The sequence below is a fragment of the Pristiophorus japonicus genome, chromosome 8 (genome assembly GCF_044704955.1).
Source record: "Pristiophorus japonicus isolate sPriJap1 chromosome 8, sPriJap1.hap1, whole genome shotgun sequence".
Lineage (NCBI taxonomy): Eukaryota > Metazoa > Chordata > Chondrichthyes > Pristiophoridae > Pristiophorus > Pristiophorus japonicus.
This window is the reverse complement of record NC_091984.1, coordinates 57,152,128-57,167,578: the sequence shown is the minus strand read 5'-3', so window position 1 is coordinate 57,167,578 and position 15,451 is coordinate 57,152,128. Positions and strand designations below refer to the sequence as shown.

Sequence of the window (15,451 nt, the reverse complement as noted above, 5' to 3'; positions counted from 1 at the left end):
ACCTCATTTCACGATATTGTTTAATGTCTCCAGAAACACATTTGATTATTTTTTTAAGCCATTTATGCTGTCTGCTTCAATGATCGTCTTCCCTGGTAATTTATTCCACATTCTATTATTCTTTGTTTTGAAAGAAAAATCAGCTTTCATGGTCCCGACTTCCTAACTTTCAACAAAAACAGAAATTGCATTCAGCATCTTTAGACAGGACAGTCAACTTTTCAGCTGCGTTACTTTCTCGTATTTTCAGAGTCAACAATTGGTTCTCCTCTCCACAGATGCTGATTGATCTATCTATTTTTGGCTTTGCATGTTTTGGTTTCAGATTTCTAGCATCTACGCTATCTTGCTTTTCCCAATTATTAATATGTGTCCTTTGCTATTTGAATCTTTCTTGGAAGTAGCAATTTTGCCTGGATCAATTTGTCCATCCCTTTCATAACCTTGAAATATCAGTTAGATCATCTTGAAGTTTTATCTTTTGTGTACATATGTTTGTTTCTATTGGGCAGAGTTAAGTTTCCTTGTATTGTCTCCCTTTCAACTTAATTCGATATCTTTGCACCACATATCACTCTTTGACTTATAGGAAAGGATACTTTATACACACATAAACAAGTGTGCAAACTGAATATTAAAGTTTACTTATCCTTTAAGAGAATGTTTTCACAAGCACAATTATATTAAGCTAATGGTTTGAGAGTGATTTGGTCAGTTTTAGCTTTTTTTCAATTCATTCTCGGGATATCAGCGTCGCGAGCAAGACCAGCATTTATGCCCCTTCTCTAGTTGCCCTTGAGAAGGCGGTGGTGGGCCTTCTTCTTGAACCGCTGCAGTCCATGTGGTGAAGGTATTCTCTGCTGTTAGGTAAGGAGCTGTAGGATTTTGACTCAGGGACGATAAGTTTGGATGGTGTGTAACTTGGAGGGGAACATGGAGACGATGGTGTTCCCATGTACCTGTTGACTTTGTCCTTCTCGGTGGTAGAGGTCGCGGGTTTGGGAGGTGCTGTTGAAGATGCCTTGGCGAGTTGCTGCAGTGCATCCAGTAGACAGTACACACTGCCGCCACGGTGTGCCAGTGGTGGAGGGAATGAATGTTTCGGTGGTGTCTTTAAGACAATCACAATATGTAAACCAACTGCAGTCAGTATCATGTCACCAGCCTAACACAATACAGATATTGCCGGATTTTCCAGAAGTTTGCGACCGGGTTTTCGCTGCGATTTGACCCTTCGCAGCGAAAACCTGGTCGCAAAGTCCAGGCGGGATCCTCGGGTACCTGTTTGTGGCGGGACTTCCAAGTACCGCCGAGGAGAGGAGCGCCGACGTGCAACAATCCGGATTGCGTTTGCGTCCGAGTTTCGGTTCCCTCCCGACCCGTACGCCACGCCCAGAATAGCGACAGGTCAAACTTGTTGGTGCAGCCCTGCCAGCAGCGGTAAGTATGAAAACCTGCAAAAAAGGTAAGTTAAAGTCTTTATTTATTTTTTTGCAGCGATTAGATAGTTAAGGGTCTTGTAAATGTTTCTGGAATGTTTTTTGGCATTTTATTTTTCTCCCTTCCCAAGGCCTCTCTCACAGTGCTCTCGGCCCCAGACTAAATTTGGCGAAACTCGCGTTTTTGCGCTGCGAATGAGTGTGCAATGCCCCCCTTAGGTGCAGATGTAAAGGACGAAAGTTTGGCCTAAAAACGGTAGCGCAGCGAAAATGGTAAGTTTCACGTATTGCTACCATTTTCGCCGAAAAACCCCGAAAGCCGAAAATCCGGCCCAGTGTGGAAATTTGTTTATCTCCTGGCAAATTTGCTCATGGAAGGAACCAAGTCAATCAAATATAAACATGCCATGTGATTGGTTCACTTAGATGACAAACTGGCAGCTCCTTTTGATTTGAGCTGACAGTTATTTAAATTTAACAAACCTGGCAATTTCTTGAGGGGTATTTAAGTAGATTGAATTTTTCAAATTATGGGGTCAGTTTTGAGCTGAAGAGATAGAGATCAGTTAGCTCCTGCAGTTGGAAAGTATAAGAATAAAATAACTGCATATATAATAGTTAACTGTAAAATATTAGCTGAGCATAGACATACATTCCTTTATTATTTTCTTTTGAGGAGCGGTAATATCTACTGTAAACTTACATGTAACACTGTTACATAATCACTTGTCCACCTATGGCACAGTAAATTCACTTATTTGTTGAATTCTGAAGCAAGGTCTGATTTTGTGATGGTCTGCTGCTTTTCAAAGACATGAGCAAGGTCCCAAGGAAGCATGAGATAGATCCAGTATCTGAAACAATTTACAAAGAGGTTTTCTATTCATTATCCTGGGCTCACTATCAAAAACTTACATCAGCAACAGTGCCAGATACCTTTGAGACCTGAGGAAGCAACAGCCTACCTGTGGGAGTAATCTAACATACAGAAGCCAAAGTAATACTGGGCCCAAGTTTCCACAAGAAAAAAAACGGGCGCCCCTCCGAGCTGGGCGCCCGTTTTTCGCGCCTAAAACGGCGCCTAAAAAAATCCTCGGTATTCTCCACCTACTTGCAGGTCCTCTGGCCCTCGGCGCAGCCAGCACGAGCTGTGGGGGGGCGGAGCCAGGTCCCTGCGCTGAAAACAGTGCCGGGACCTCTGCACATGCGCGCTACAGTGGGCACGCAAGTGCAGTAGCTCCAGGCGCCGAACTGTGTGGGAGGGGCCCGAAGCACGCAGCCCCGAGCCCTGGCTGAATGGCCTCACTGGGGCTGCGTGAATAAGGCTCCTCCCACGGCCAGCTCCTGCTTCCCCCCCGCCCCCGACCGGACCCGACACCCACTCCCCCCCCCCCCCCCACCGCCGACCAGACCCGACCCGACACCCGCTTCCCCCCCCCCGCTGACCAGACCCGACCCGACACCCGCTCCCCCCATCTCTCTCCCTCCCCCTCTCTCTCTCTCCCTCCCTCCCCCTCTCTCTCTCTCCCTCCCTCTCCCTCTCTCTTCCTCCCTCCCTCTCTCTCTCTCTCTCCCCCTCCCTCCCGCTCAGCGGCACGAACGGCTTTCCCCCCCCCCGCCAGCGACACGAACGGCTGCAGAATTCTCCCTGGCTGAAGCACTTTCACACAGGTAGGAAGATGGTTTATTTAATCTTTTCTTGGCTTATAAATGTTTATTCAGGTTGGATTTATTTGTATAATATTTGTAGAAGTATAAATAAGGATTTATTGTAGAATTTAATGAGTTCCCTTTCCCCCCCCACACCTCGTTCTGGACGCCTAATTTGTAACCTGCGCCTGATTTTTTAATGTGTAGAACAGGTTTTTTCAGTTCTACAAAAATCTTCACTGGCTCCATTCTACTTTAGTTTGGAGTACGTTTTCACTGTGGAAACTTTCAAATCAGGCGTCAGTGGCCGGACACGCCCCCTTTTGAAGAAAAAATTCTATTCCAAAGTAGAACTGTTCTACCTGACTAGAACTGCAGAAAAAAAAATGTGGAGAATTGCGATTTCTAAGATAGTCCGTTTTCCACCAGTTGCTCCTAAAAATCAGGCGCAAATCATGTGGAAACTTGGGCCCACTGTTTCACATCTATTTTGCTTTCATTTGCAGGTTCAAAGCCGGTGGTCATAATGATTATGTTTCTGGGTATTTCTATCACAACATTGTTACTGGCAGTTAATTGCTATGGAGACAGATGTCTATTAGGAATAGATCACAAGGCAACACCTGGTCCTGAGCCAGGCATGAGGGCTTGCACGCAGTACTCCCAATGTAAGTTTATGCAGTCACACCAGTGGCAAATGAAAACTTTAACGGTCATGTGATTTTCTATAGGGTGGGAAATAAAGTCAGACTTCCAATTACATCGGAAAGTAAAGGACCAGAGAAGACTATCCTTCTGGCCAGTCCTAAAAATCCACTCCCTTGAATATCTATCCAATTCTCCCTTAAATTTCTCAACAGGATAAAGGGTCGGCCATTTAAGGCCGAGATGAGAAGAGGTTTCTTCACTCACTGTGGATGCTCAGTCGATGAGTATATTCAACACTGAGATTGATAGATTTTTGGGCACGAAGGGAATCAAGGATTATGGGGATAGGGCTGGAAAGTGGAGTTGATGTCGAAGTTCTGCTATGATCTTATTGAGTGGTGGAGCAGGCTCAATGGACCTTCTGGCCTACTCCTGCTCCTATTTCTTCTGTTCTTAGGTAACACTATTTGTCTACCTGAGTAATCCATTCCACACATTCTCCACTCTCTCTGTAAAGTAATTAAATATAAACAACCTGTATGCCTTCCCTCTTTTCAGCTTGTTTCTTTGTATCCTGGTTCTAGAGTTTGTGGCACTTTCCTCACTGACCTGCGGTTCCTGAACTCCATTCTGCACGACCCCACAATACTGATATCTGGAAGTCACCAGAGTGGGGCATCGAGCCTAATTCCATTGCTCTCTGTTGCAGTAATCTGTCCTTTTGTAATATTCCTTTTTGATAAAGGCAGAGCAAATTATATTCACACATAGAGTTTGCAGACTCTGTAACCTTTCTCAGAAATACTTGAAGATTGTTGATATTCCAGAACTGTGTCTCAGCTACAAGTTTTAGAGGAGGTTCATTGCTGAATTTTCTTTGCAAGGTTATTTACTTCCTTTTTTTCCAATAGCTGCATGCTGCTTTTCCAACTACACCGAACAGCTGGCTGTGTCCCCAGTCTCTAAGGTGCATAATACATATTGGGATCGATGTGGCCAACTTAGCTCAAGGTAAGCTAACATCTTATTAAAGACTTTCAAAAATTCAGAATTATGACATTTTTAAATGGCTGCTGTTCTCTTTGGGAAGAACTAGTCAAAAGTAGTCATTTAAGACAATAGCCCAGTATTTATGATATTGGACTGGCAGCCTAGAACTCATGAGTTCAAATCCCACCGTGGCAAATTGTAAAATTGAAATCAACAAATCTGTTAATTTGTGCACTGATACCACAAAATTGCTGTGAAAGCTGCTAGACTGTTGTTAAAATTGTAGGTTTTGCCTGCGCATAGCTCCTGTTCCATACTAACAATAACAACTTGAAATTATATCGCACCTTTAACATAGAAAAGGCCCGTGGCACCTCACAGAGGTGTAATCAGACAAAAAAGGAAGAGACGAAGAAGGAGATGGTAGAATGGGTGAACAAATGTTTGGTCAAAGAGGCGAGTTTTAATGAGGGCCTTAAAGAAGGAGAGTAGAGGGGTTTAAGAAGCGAATTTCAGAGGGTGGGGCTTAGACCACTGAAAGCATGGCCACCAATGGTGAGGTGCAGGGAGAGAGGGATTCACAAAAGGTGAGAATTACAAGAACGGAGAGTTGGGGTGGTGTTGTCGGGCTGGAGGAGGTTCCAGAGATAGGGAGGAATGAGGCCATGACTGGGTTTAAACATGGGGGTGAGAATTTTTAATTTATGTTGGTGGATCGGGTAAGCAGGAACTGCCGGTAATGGGTGAGTGGGATTTGGTGTGGGATAGGATAAGGGTAGTAGAATTTTGGATGAGCTAAAGTTTACAGAAGGCGAGGAAGGGAGGCCAGCCGGGAGAGCATTGGAATAGTTGAGTCTGGAGGTGATAAACAATCATAGAAATTTATCGCACAGAAGGAGTCCATTTAGGCCCATTATGTTCATGCCGGCCGACAAAGAGCTCTCCAGCCTAATCCTACTTTCCAGCTCTTGGTCTGTAGCCCTGTAGGTTATGGCATTTCAAGTGCACATCCAAGTTTAAATGTGGTGAGGGATTCTGCCTCTACCACCCTTTCAGGCAGTGAGTTCCAGACCCCCACAACCCTCTTGGTGAAGAAATTTCTCCTCAAATCCCCTCTAAACCCCCCTGCCAATTACTTTAAATCTATACCCCCTGGTTGTTGACCTCTCTGCTAAGGGAAATAGGTCCTTCCTCTCCATTCTATCTAGGCCCCTCATAATTTTATACACCTCAATCAGGTCTCCCCTTAGCCTCCTTTGTTCCAAAGAAAGCAAACCCAGCTTGTCCAATCTTTCCTCATAGCTATTCTCCAGTCCAGGCAACATCCTTGTAAATCTCCTCTGTACCCTCTCTAGTGCAATCACATCTTTCCTGTAATGTGATGACCAGAACTGCACGCAGTACTCTAGCTGTGGCCTAATTAGTGTTTTGCACAGTTCAAGCATAACCTCCCTGCTCTTGCATTCTATGTCTCGGCTAATACAGGGTAAAGGCAAGCATTCCATAACCACCTTATTTACCTGGCCTGCTAGCTTCAGGGATCTGTGGACATGCACTCCAAGGTCTTTTTGTTCCTCCACACTTCTCAGTGTCCTACCATTTAATATGTATTCCCTTGCCATGTTAGCCCTCCCCAAATGCATTACCTCACACTTCTCTGGATTGAATTCCATTTGCCACTGTCCTGCCCACCTGACCAGATCATTGATATCTTCCTGCAGTTTATAGCTTTCTTCTCCATTATTAACCACACAGCCTATTTTAGGATCATCTGCAAACTTCTTAATCGTACCCCCTATATTCAAGTCTAAATCATTGATATACACCACAAAAAGCAAGGGACCTAGTACTGAGCCCTCTGGAACCCCACTGGAAACTGCCTTCCAGTCACAAAAACACCCATCAACCATTACCCTTTGCTTCCTGTCTCTGAGCCAATTTTGGATCCAACTTGCCACTTTGCCCTGGATCCCATGGGCTTTTACTTTTGTGACCAGTCTGCCATGTGGGACCTTACCAAAAGCCTTGCTAAAATCCATATACACTACATCAAATGCTCTACCCTCATCGACCCTCCTTGTTACCTCCTCAAAAAATTCAATCAAGTTAATCAGACACGACCTTCCCTCAACAAATCCATGCTGACTGTCCTTGATTAATCCGTGTCTTTCTAAATGGAGACATGGATGAAGGTTTATTGGCAGATGGGCTCAGGCAGGGGAAGAGGCAGGTGCTTTTATGGAGGTGGAAGTTGACAGGATTTGTGATGGAAAGTATATGGGTCGGAAATTCTGTCCGAGGTCGAATAGGACGTGGAGATTGTGAACAGTCTGGTTTAGCCTGAGACAATGGCCAGGGAGGGGTATGGGATCAGTGGTGAAGGCGGGAGTTTGTGGCGGGATCAAATGGTTTCAGTCTTCCCAGTGTTTAACTAAAGGAAATTCTACCTCGTTTGAGACCGGATATCGGACAAGCAGTATGAAGCAGTCTGACATCAAAGAGGCAATGGAGGGATCGAGAGAGGTGGTGAGCAGTTCGAGCTAGATATTGTCCTCTGGTTCTCGACCCTTCCGCCAATGGGAACAGTTTCTCTCTATCTACTCTGTCTAGACTCCTCATGAATGCTGCATTTCAGTGTGATTTCCACTGCAGTGTTTGATAAACAGAAAAAAACATCCTTTTTGAAGCTGCAGCAACTTTGACACATTGCTTGCAGATTGTCAAACACAAGATTTGATACATGTAATTTATTTTGATTTTGATAGTTATGCATTTGAAGTGTCAAACTCGTGACAAAATGATCCATAGAAATACTGTATTGGCCAAGCAGGAATCCTCCTTCAATGACAATGGCTGTGCAGTGTCTAGAGGCACCTTTATGAGAAAAGAAACCATAATTGTTTAAATATTGATAACAAAGCAAAGCACATTTAAAAATTGCAGCGTAACTAAGCCATGTTTCTCCCACAATATGGATACAAATGAAATGAAATTGTTCTACCTGGGAGCTTCTCATGTGGAAAGATTATCAGAGTAAATATCGAACAAAAATGTAATAAATTACAAGAGATGTTGTGGTGTACTATTGGTTACTGATTACCTGTTGATCTTCATTACTACAGATGTGAGGAGTACATGAAAAAAATAGATTGTTTCTACCATTGTTCACCCCATACCTTCAATTGGATCAATCCCAATAACTTGTATGCAATTCTTGCTGTCCCAATCTGTCAGAGCTATTGTGATGACTGGTAAGTTTTTTTGAAGTTTCTTTCTCCATTTAAAGGCAATTTCATCGTTTGGATTTTCTCTCAGAGAGTAAAATATTCAGCAGCATATACATGTACTTCAATAATACATAACTTAAATACATATAATAGTAATATGGTTTGAAGAAGGTATACTGGGTAAAGGAGTTTGTAAACAGCGTAACCTTTTAAATGTTATATTATTTGGTGAATTTTATGCTCATCAAAGTGAGAGATGTGTGTTCATTTTTGAAACCAATGTCAAGCATTCAGCTGTCAGTTATAGCAGGACACTCACAAATTGAAGCTCTCTGTGCTCCAAACCAACAATGTAGCCCAAGCCCAAACTCAGAAAACCACCTTCCTGGACACCAGGGCATTTCCATTGACCACACCATCATCATCATAGGCAGTCCCTCGAAATCGAGGAAGACTTGCTTCTACTCTAAAAGTGAGTTCTCAGCTGACTGTACAGTCCAATATGGAAATTACAGCCTCTGTCACAGGTGGGACAGACAATGGTTGAAGGAAAGGGTGGGTGGGAGTGTCTGGTTTGCCGCACGCTCCTTCCGCTGTCTGCGCGTGATTTCTGCATGCTCTCGATGACGAGACTCAAGGTGTTCAGCACCCTCCCGTATGCTCTTCCTCCACTTAGGACGGTCATGGGCCAGGGATTCCCAGGTGTCGGTGGGGATGTTGCACTTTATCAAGGAGGGCGTCCTTGAAATGTTTCCTCTGACCACCTGGTACTCGCTTGCCATGTAGGAGTTCCAAGTAGAGTGCTTGCTTTGGGAGTTTCATGTCGGGCATGCGGACAATGTGGCCCGCCCAACGGAGCTGGTCGAGTGTGGTCAGTGCTTTGATGCTGGGGATGTTGGCCTGAGCGAGAACACTGACGTTGGTGCGTTTCTCCTCCCAGAGGATCTTGCGGAGGCAGTGCTGGTGGCACTTCTCCAGCGCTTTGAGGTGTCTACTGTATATGGTCCATATCTCTGAGCCATACAGGAAGGTGGGTATTACTGCAGCCCTGTAGACCATAAGCTTGATGCCAGATTTGAGGTCCTGGTCTTCAAACACTCTCTTCCTCAGGCGACCCGAAAGCTGCTCTGGCGCACTAGAGGTGGTGTTGGACCTCGGTGTCTGCCCTTGTTGATAGTAGGCTCCTGAGGTATGGAAAATGATCCACATTGTCCAAGGCCGCTCCGTGGATTTTGATGACTGGGCGGCAGTGCTGTGTGGCAGGTCACATTGGTGGAGGACTTTTGTCTTACAGATGTTTAATGTAAGGCCCATGCTTTCGTACGCCTCGGTGAAGGTGAGGCCTCTGAGTGTGCGCAGACGTAAGCGTCATCCGTGTACTGTAGTTCGATGACAGAGGATGGGACGACCTTGGATGTAGCCTGGAGGCAACGAAGGTTGAACAGGTTCCCATTAGTTCCACTCCAGCGGGAGCTTGTTGAGAGTGAGATGGAGCATTGCAGCAAGGAAGATCGAGAAGAGCATTGGCGCGATGATGCAGCCGTGCTTGACCCCAGTCTGGACGTGGATTGGGTCTGTGGTGGATCTGTTAGTCAGGATCACAGCTTGCATGTCATCGTGGAGCAGGCAGGGGATGGTGACAAACTTTTGGGGGCAGCCGAAACGGAAGATGATGCTCCATAGTCCCTCACTGTTGACAGTGTCAAAGGCCTCTGTGAGGTCAAAGAAGGCCATGTTCAAAGGTTGGTGCTGTTCCCTGCATTTCTCTTATAGTTGTCGCATGGTGAAGATCATGTCCGTTGTACCCCTTAGTGGACGGAATCAGCATTGTAACTCTGGGAGGAGCTCTTCAGCCACAGGGAGAAGATGGTTGAGGAGGATTCTTGCGATGACTTTCCCAAGTGGCTGACAGCAGGGAGATTCCTCTGTAGTCGCCGCAGTTGGTCACAATTACAGCATTTCTGAGATCTCCCGACATGCTCTCCTCCTTCCAGATAAGAGAGATGAGGTCATGCATTCGTGCCAAGAGTGCTTCTCCGCCATACTTTAGTGCCTCAGCGGGGATTCCATCTACTCCTGATGCCTCCTTTTCTACCTCGTGCAGGGCTGGGGTTTTGCTGAGATGGTAGCAGGTAGCATGCTGCAGGATGGAGTCGAGGACACTCGTGTCGAAGGCAGAGTCTTGATTAAGGAGATCGTTGAAGTGCTCTTTTCAGCGGACCCTGACTGCCTCGGTGTCCTTAATGAGTGCCTCCAGGTTCTTGGCCAGCAGTGGGGTGGGGCCTTGGGTGCTTGGGCCGTAGGTGGACTTAACTGCAGTGAAGAATCCTCACACGGCATGGCTGTTGGCCAGCTGCTGGATCTCCTGTGCTTTCTCCACCCACCATCTATTCTTTAGATCGCGGGTTTTTTGTTGGACCTCGGCCTTCAGTCGCCTGTAAAGCTGCTTTGCTGCTCCCGAATTGGGTTGCTGCTTTAAGTTCAGAAAGGCTTATTAGCTCCTGGATCTCCTGGTCACTCTTGTCAAACCAGTCTTGGTGTTTCCTGGTTGAGTGACCGAGCGTCTCTTCGCAGGAGCTGGTTATGGTGGCCTTAAGGGCAGACCAGGCGCTGTGGGAACTCTGCGTCTTGGGGTCATTGAGGATCCCCAGGTTGGCAGTGAGGCACTGGCTGTATAGGGCTCTCTTAACTGGGTCTTTGAGTGCCTCAGCATTGATTTTTATGTAGCATTCTTTCTGTTGCTGTCGCTGCTTTGGGGCTGTGTTAATGTTGATGATGGAACGGATTAGGCGGTGGTCCATCCAGCAGTGATCGGCTCCTGTCATGGCGCGGGTGATGCACATGTCCTTGCAGTCCCTGGCTCAGACGATGATGTAATCAAGCAGGTGCCAGTGCTTGGAGCGAGGGTGTTGCCACGATGCCTTGTACTTATCCCTCTGACGGAACAAGGTGTTGGTGATGACAAGGTCATATTCTCAGCATTTTGTCAGGAGCAGGGTACTGCTGGAGTTATTTTTCCCTACCCCCTCTCTGACGATCACGCCTCCCCAGAGGTCTGTGTCCTTACCGACTCTGACGTTGAAATCGCCGAGAAGGATCAGTTTGTCTTTCGTGGGGACTCGGAACACCAGGGCATTTCCATTTACCACACCAGCTTTCTTTTGGCTGAGTGAGATTGCCAGTTTAATGTTAATTTGTACTTGAATTTTGTACTGTAGACCCACAAGGTTGAGTCTTCCCCAACTTATTTCACTTAAGATCCTAATGGCCAGAAATTAGAACAAATCTTCATCTTTCTAAGAGCTGGACACCAGCTCACTCCATCAGCCAACACCCTCAAACATTGTTACGAGTGAGTTTTTCTTTCGGAGGGAATGTTCAAGTAATTTGAGCGATCTCATATGAGTGTATGCATGATGATGAGGAGCATGTGAATTATCCCTTTAAATTAAGTTCCTTGAAGACAAAAGAAAGTAATAATGGCAGGCCATATGAGTTGATAGAATGGTTATGAATTAAGATTGTGCTTGAGTGTTTCTCTTTGAATTAATGGGTTTCCCTGATATCCAGGTGCTGAGAAAGAAAAAGAATTATAGGTCGGGAAAGCAGTATGAGTGGTAGATGCGTATTGCACTCATGCCTACATAGCTACCCTTGTGAAGCCATTGAAGCTCTACTTCACTTTGTGGCAGTTCTTTGCATTATCAACATGCATTGACTGCCACTGCCACCTCTCTTTCCATACATCCTGAACCAATCTGTATAGGGTTTCCTGCTCTCAGTGTCCAATTGCCTTGATTTTCTCCCTCAAACTTCAGCCAGCAGCACCTCTACGGATGCATCAATGAATCTGAAAGGCCTTCCTGCTGCTGATACCCTGAATGTTCAGGCAATTTTGCAGAAAAGTGATGCTTTGCTTTTAATGGCTTAGCGTTTTAAAGGCTGCATCAGAACTGAACTTCCCGCCTACCCAACAGGAGTGATATTACCACACCAAACCCAGCTGACATATTTCATTCAGGCCCCAGGAGGAAATTGCAATGGGTTAGTGGAGGATTTATGTGGGTGGGCAATATTCCCGCTCTGTCGCCAACCCGCCAATGGGAAAGAAGGTTCAGCCTCTCAGTGGTAGTGATCATAAAACTGTTATCAAGGACAAACATTTGTATTCTACAGGTTTGCAGCTTGTAGAGGTGACATGACCTGTACTAAAAACTGGATTGCTGATTGGGAATGGGATGATCATGGAAATAGCTGCAGAAATGAATGTATTCCGTACCATCAGGTAAGAACAGTAGAATTACATTTTAATGGGCGGTTGATGGACTTAGCACACAGATGTGGGAATACAGATAATGTCATGGGCATATTTTGAGCTGGCATATAGTGGAAGAAACATTTTTCCCATGATTAATCTTATGTCAGTTTTATTGATATCCACCATAAATTATGGAATTTTGTGCCAGGAGATTGGCGAACACCAATTCTCATGTGAGTGTGTGATAATGTGATCCAAACACATTCAGCACTAAATACTTTCAGCAAAGCTGTGAGAATTCCTGAAGGCTTGGGGTGAGTTGAGCAGTGAGAATAGCCTATCGACAACAATAACTTATATTTATAAAGGGCTTTTAATGTAAAAAGTGATACGTCCTTACTATACAGTATAAATGCACACGAGGCCCATGCTTGAGAGAAGGTCAGTCTGTGACCTGTCCTTTATTTCATAGCACTCAAGTGATGGAAGTGGGTGGAGCTTCCCCTTTTATATCTGAAGGTCTAGGTTAGGAGTGTCTCCCACAAGTTCACCACCTAGTGGTCATTGTTCTCACAGTGTACAACTTCGGTCAGATTATACGTGGGTTACAATGCTGGTTGAATACATGACATCACCTCCCCCCCAAAGTCTTATTGGGATCACAGGTTGAGTCTCTCTGGTGGTTTACGCTCCCTTGTAGAGCGCCTGAGTTGGGGCTCCGGTTGTTGGGCGCTGGCCTGAATGTCTGCTGTTTGCGGTGCCTCAAGCCTGTCCGGACTGCCCACAGTGACTGGGCTCTCCTCTCTTTGGTTCCTGTGTTCGGTCACCTGTGGCGGAGTGAACTCTACATCGTGTTCTTCCTCTGCTTCTTCTATGGGGTTGCAGAACCTCCTTTTAGTTTGATCCACATGTTTGCGGCAGATTTGTCCATTGGTAAGTTTAACTACCAGAATCCTATTTCCCTCTTTGGCAACCACAGTGCATGCGAGCCATTTGGGCCCTGCAGCGTAGTTGAGGACAAAAACAGGGTCATTTACATCAATACATCGCGCCCTCGCATTCCTGTCATGGTAGTGATATTGTGACTGGCGCCTGCTCTCGACAATTTCTTTCATGGTGGGGTGTATAAGGGATAACCGGATTTTGAGCGTCCTTTTCATTAGCAGCTCTGCGGGTGGAACCCCTGTGAGCGAGTGTGGTCGGGATCTGTAGGCCAATAGGAGGCGTGATAAGCGGCATTGTAGGGAACCCCCTTGGATTCTGAGCATCCCCTGTTTGATTATCTGCACTGCTCGTTCTGCCTGGCTGTTTGAGGCCGGCTTGAACGGCGCCGTTCTAACATGGTTAATTCCATTGCCTAGCATGAAGTCCTGGAATTCAGTGCTTGTGAAGCACGGGCCATTGTCGCTGACCAAGATGTCCGGTAGACCGTGGGCGCCGAACATTGCCTGTAGACTTTCTACCGTGGCAGAGGATGTGCTTGAATTTAAAATGTCACACTCGATCCATTTGGAGTAGGCGTCTAATACAACCAAAAACATTTTTCCCATCAAAGGACCTGCGTAGTCCACATGGATGCGTGACCAAGGCTTGGTGGGCCATGGCCAGGGGCTAAGGGGGGGCTTCCCTGGACGCATTGCCCAGCTGGGCACATGTGTTGCACCTGCGAACACAAAGTTCCAGATCTGCGTCTATCCCTGGCCACCAAACGTGTGACTTGGCAATTGCCTTCATCGTGACAATGCCCGGGTGCTCATTGTGGAGTTCTCTGATGAACACCTCCCTGCCCATCTGGGGCATGACTACATGGTTTCCCCACAGTAGGTAATTGGCCTGAATCGAGAGTTCATCCTTGCGCCTGTGAAATGGTTTAAATTTCTCAGGGCATGCCCTGTACGTGGCTGCCCAGTCCCCATTCAGGACACATTTCTTGACTAGAGACAATAGCGGGTCTCTATTTGTCCAGACTTTAATCTGACGGGCTGTCACGGGTGAGCCTTCGCTTCCGAAAGCTTCAACAGCCATGACCATCTCAGCAGCATGCTTGGTAGCCCCCTCAGTGGTGGCTAGTGGGAGCCTGCTGAGTGCATCGGCGCAGTTTTCGGTGCCCGGTCTGTGCCAAATTGTGTAGTCATAGGCGGCTAACATGAGTGCCCACCTCTGTATGCGGGCCGATGCGTTTGCATTTATGGCCTTGTTGTCGGCCAAAAGGGACGTTAGGGGTTTGTGATCTGTCTCCAGCTCAAATTTCCTGCCAAACAGGTACTGGTGCATTTTCTTTACCGCATATACACATGTGAGTGCCTTGTTTTCTACCATCCCGTAGCCCCTTTCTGCCTGGGACAGACTTCTGGAGGTATAAGCTACCGGCTGTAACTGACCCATGGCATTGACATGCTGCAACACACACCCGACACCATAGGCGACACATCGCATGTTAACACAAGTTTCTTACATGGGTCATATAGCTTTAACAGATTGTTGGAACATAACAAATTGCGTGCTCTATTAAAAGCCCTTTCCTGGCTGTCCCCCCAGACCTATTCGCGACCTTTGCGTAGGAGCACGTGTAGCGGCTCTAGCAGCATGCTCAATTTGGGAAGAAAGTTACCAAAATAGTTCAGGAGCCCCAGGAATGAAAGCAGCTCTGTCGTGTTACGGGGTCTGGGTGCTCTCTGGATCGCTTCCGTCTTGGACGCAGTAGGTCTGATCCCGTCTGCTGCTAACCTCATCCCCAGAAATTCTACCTCTGGAGCTAGGAAGACGCACTTCGCCTTTTTCAGTCGCAGCCCTACCCGGTCCAGTCTGCGTATCGGTTGTGGAGGTGTTCTTCAGTATCGTAACCCGTGATGAGGATGTCGTCCTGACAAACCACCGTCCCTGGAATCGACTTGAGGAGGCTTTCCATATTTCATTGGAAGATCGCGGCTGCCGAGCGAATCCCGAACGGACATCTGTTGTACTCAAACAACCCCTTGTGTGTCGTGATGGTGGTCAGCTTCTTCGACTCACTCGCCAGCTCCTGGGTCATGTAAGCTGAGGTCAGGTCCAATTTTGAAAAAAGTTTGCCACCGGATAGCGTCGCAAAGAGGTCCTCCATTCTCGGTAACGGGTACTGGTCTTGGAGTGACACCCAATTGATGGTGGCCTTGTAATCGCCACATATCCTGACCGACCTATCCACCTTGAGCACCGGCACAATCGGGCTCGCCCAGTCACTGAATTCGACTGGCGAGATG

General features: G+C 46.5%; 1 protein-coding gene across 1 annotated transcript in view; it reads left to right on the top strand.

Moving 5' to 3' along the window:
* LOC139269124 (uncharacterized) overlaps positions 1-15,451 on the top strand; it is a 75,933-nt gene that overhangs the window by 41,296 nt on the left and 19,186 nt on the right. The window contains exons 4-7 of the mRNA XM_070888225.1: positions 3,596-3,757; positions 4,649-4,748; positions 7,850-7,978; positions 12,131-12,239. Coding sequence (XP_070744326.1) covers positions 3,596-3,757; positions 4,649-4,748; positions 7,850-7,978; positions 12,131-12,239 — 500 coding nt within the window. The remainder of the gene's footprint in view (positions 1-3,595; positions 3,758-4,648; positions 4,749-7,849; positions 7,979-12,130; positions 12,240-15,451) is intronic.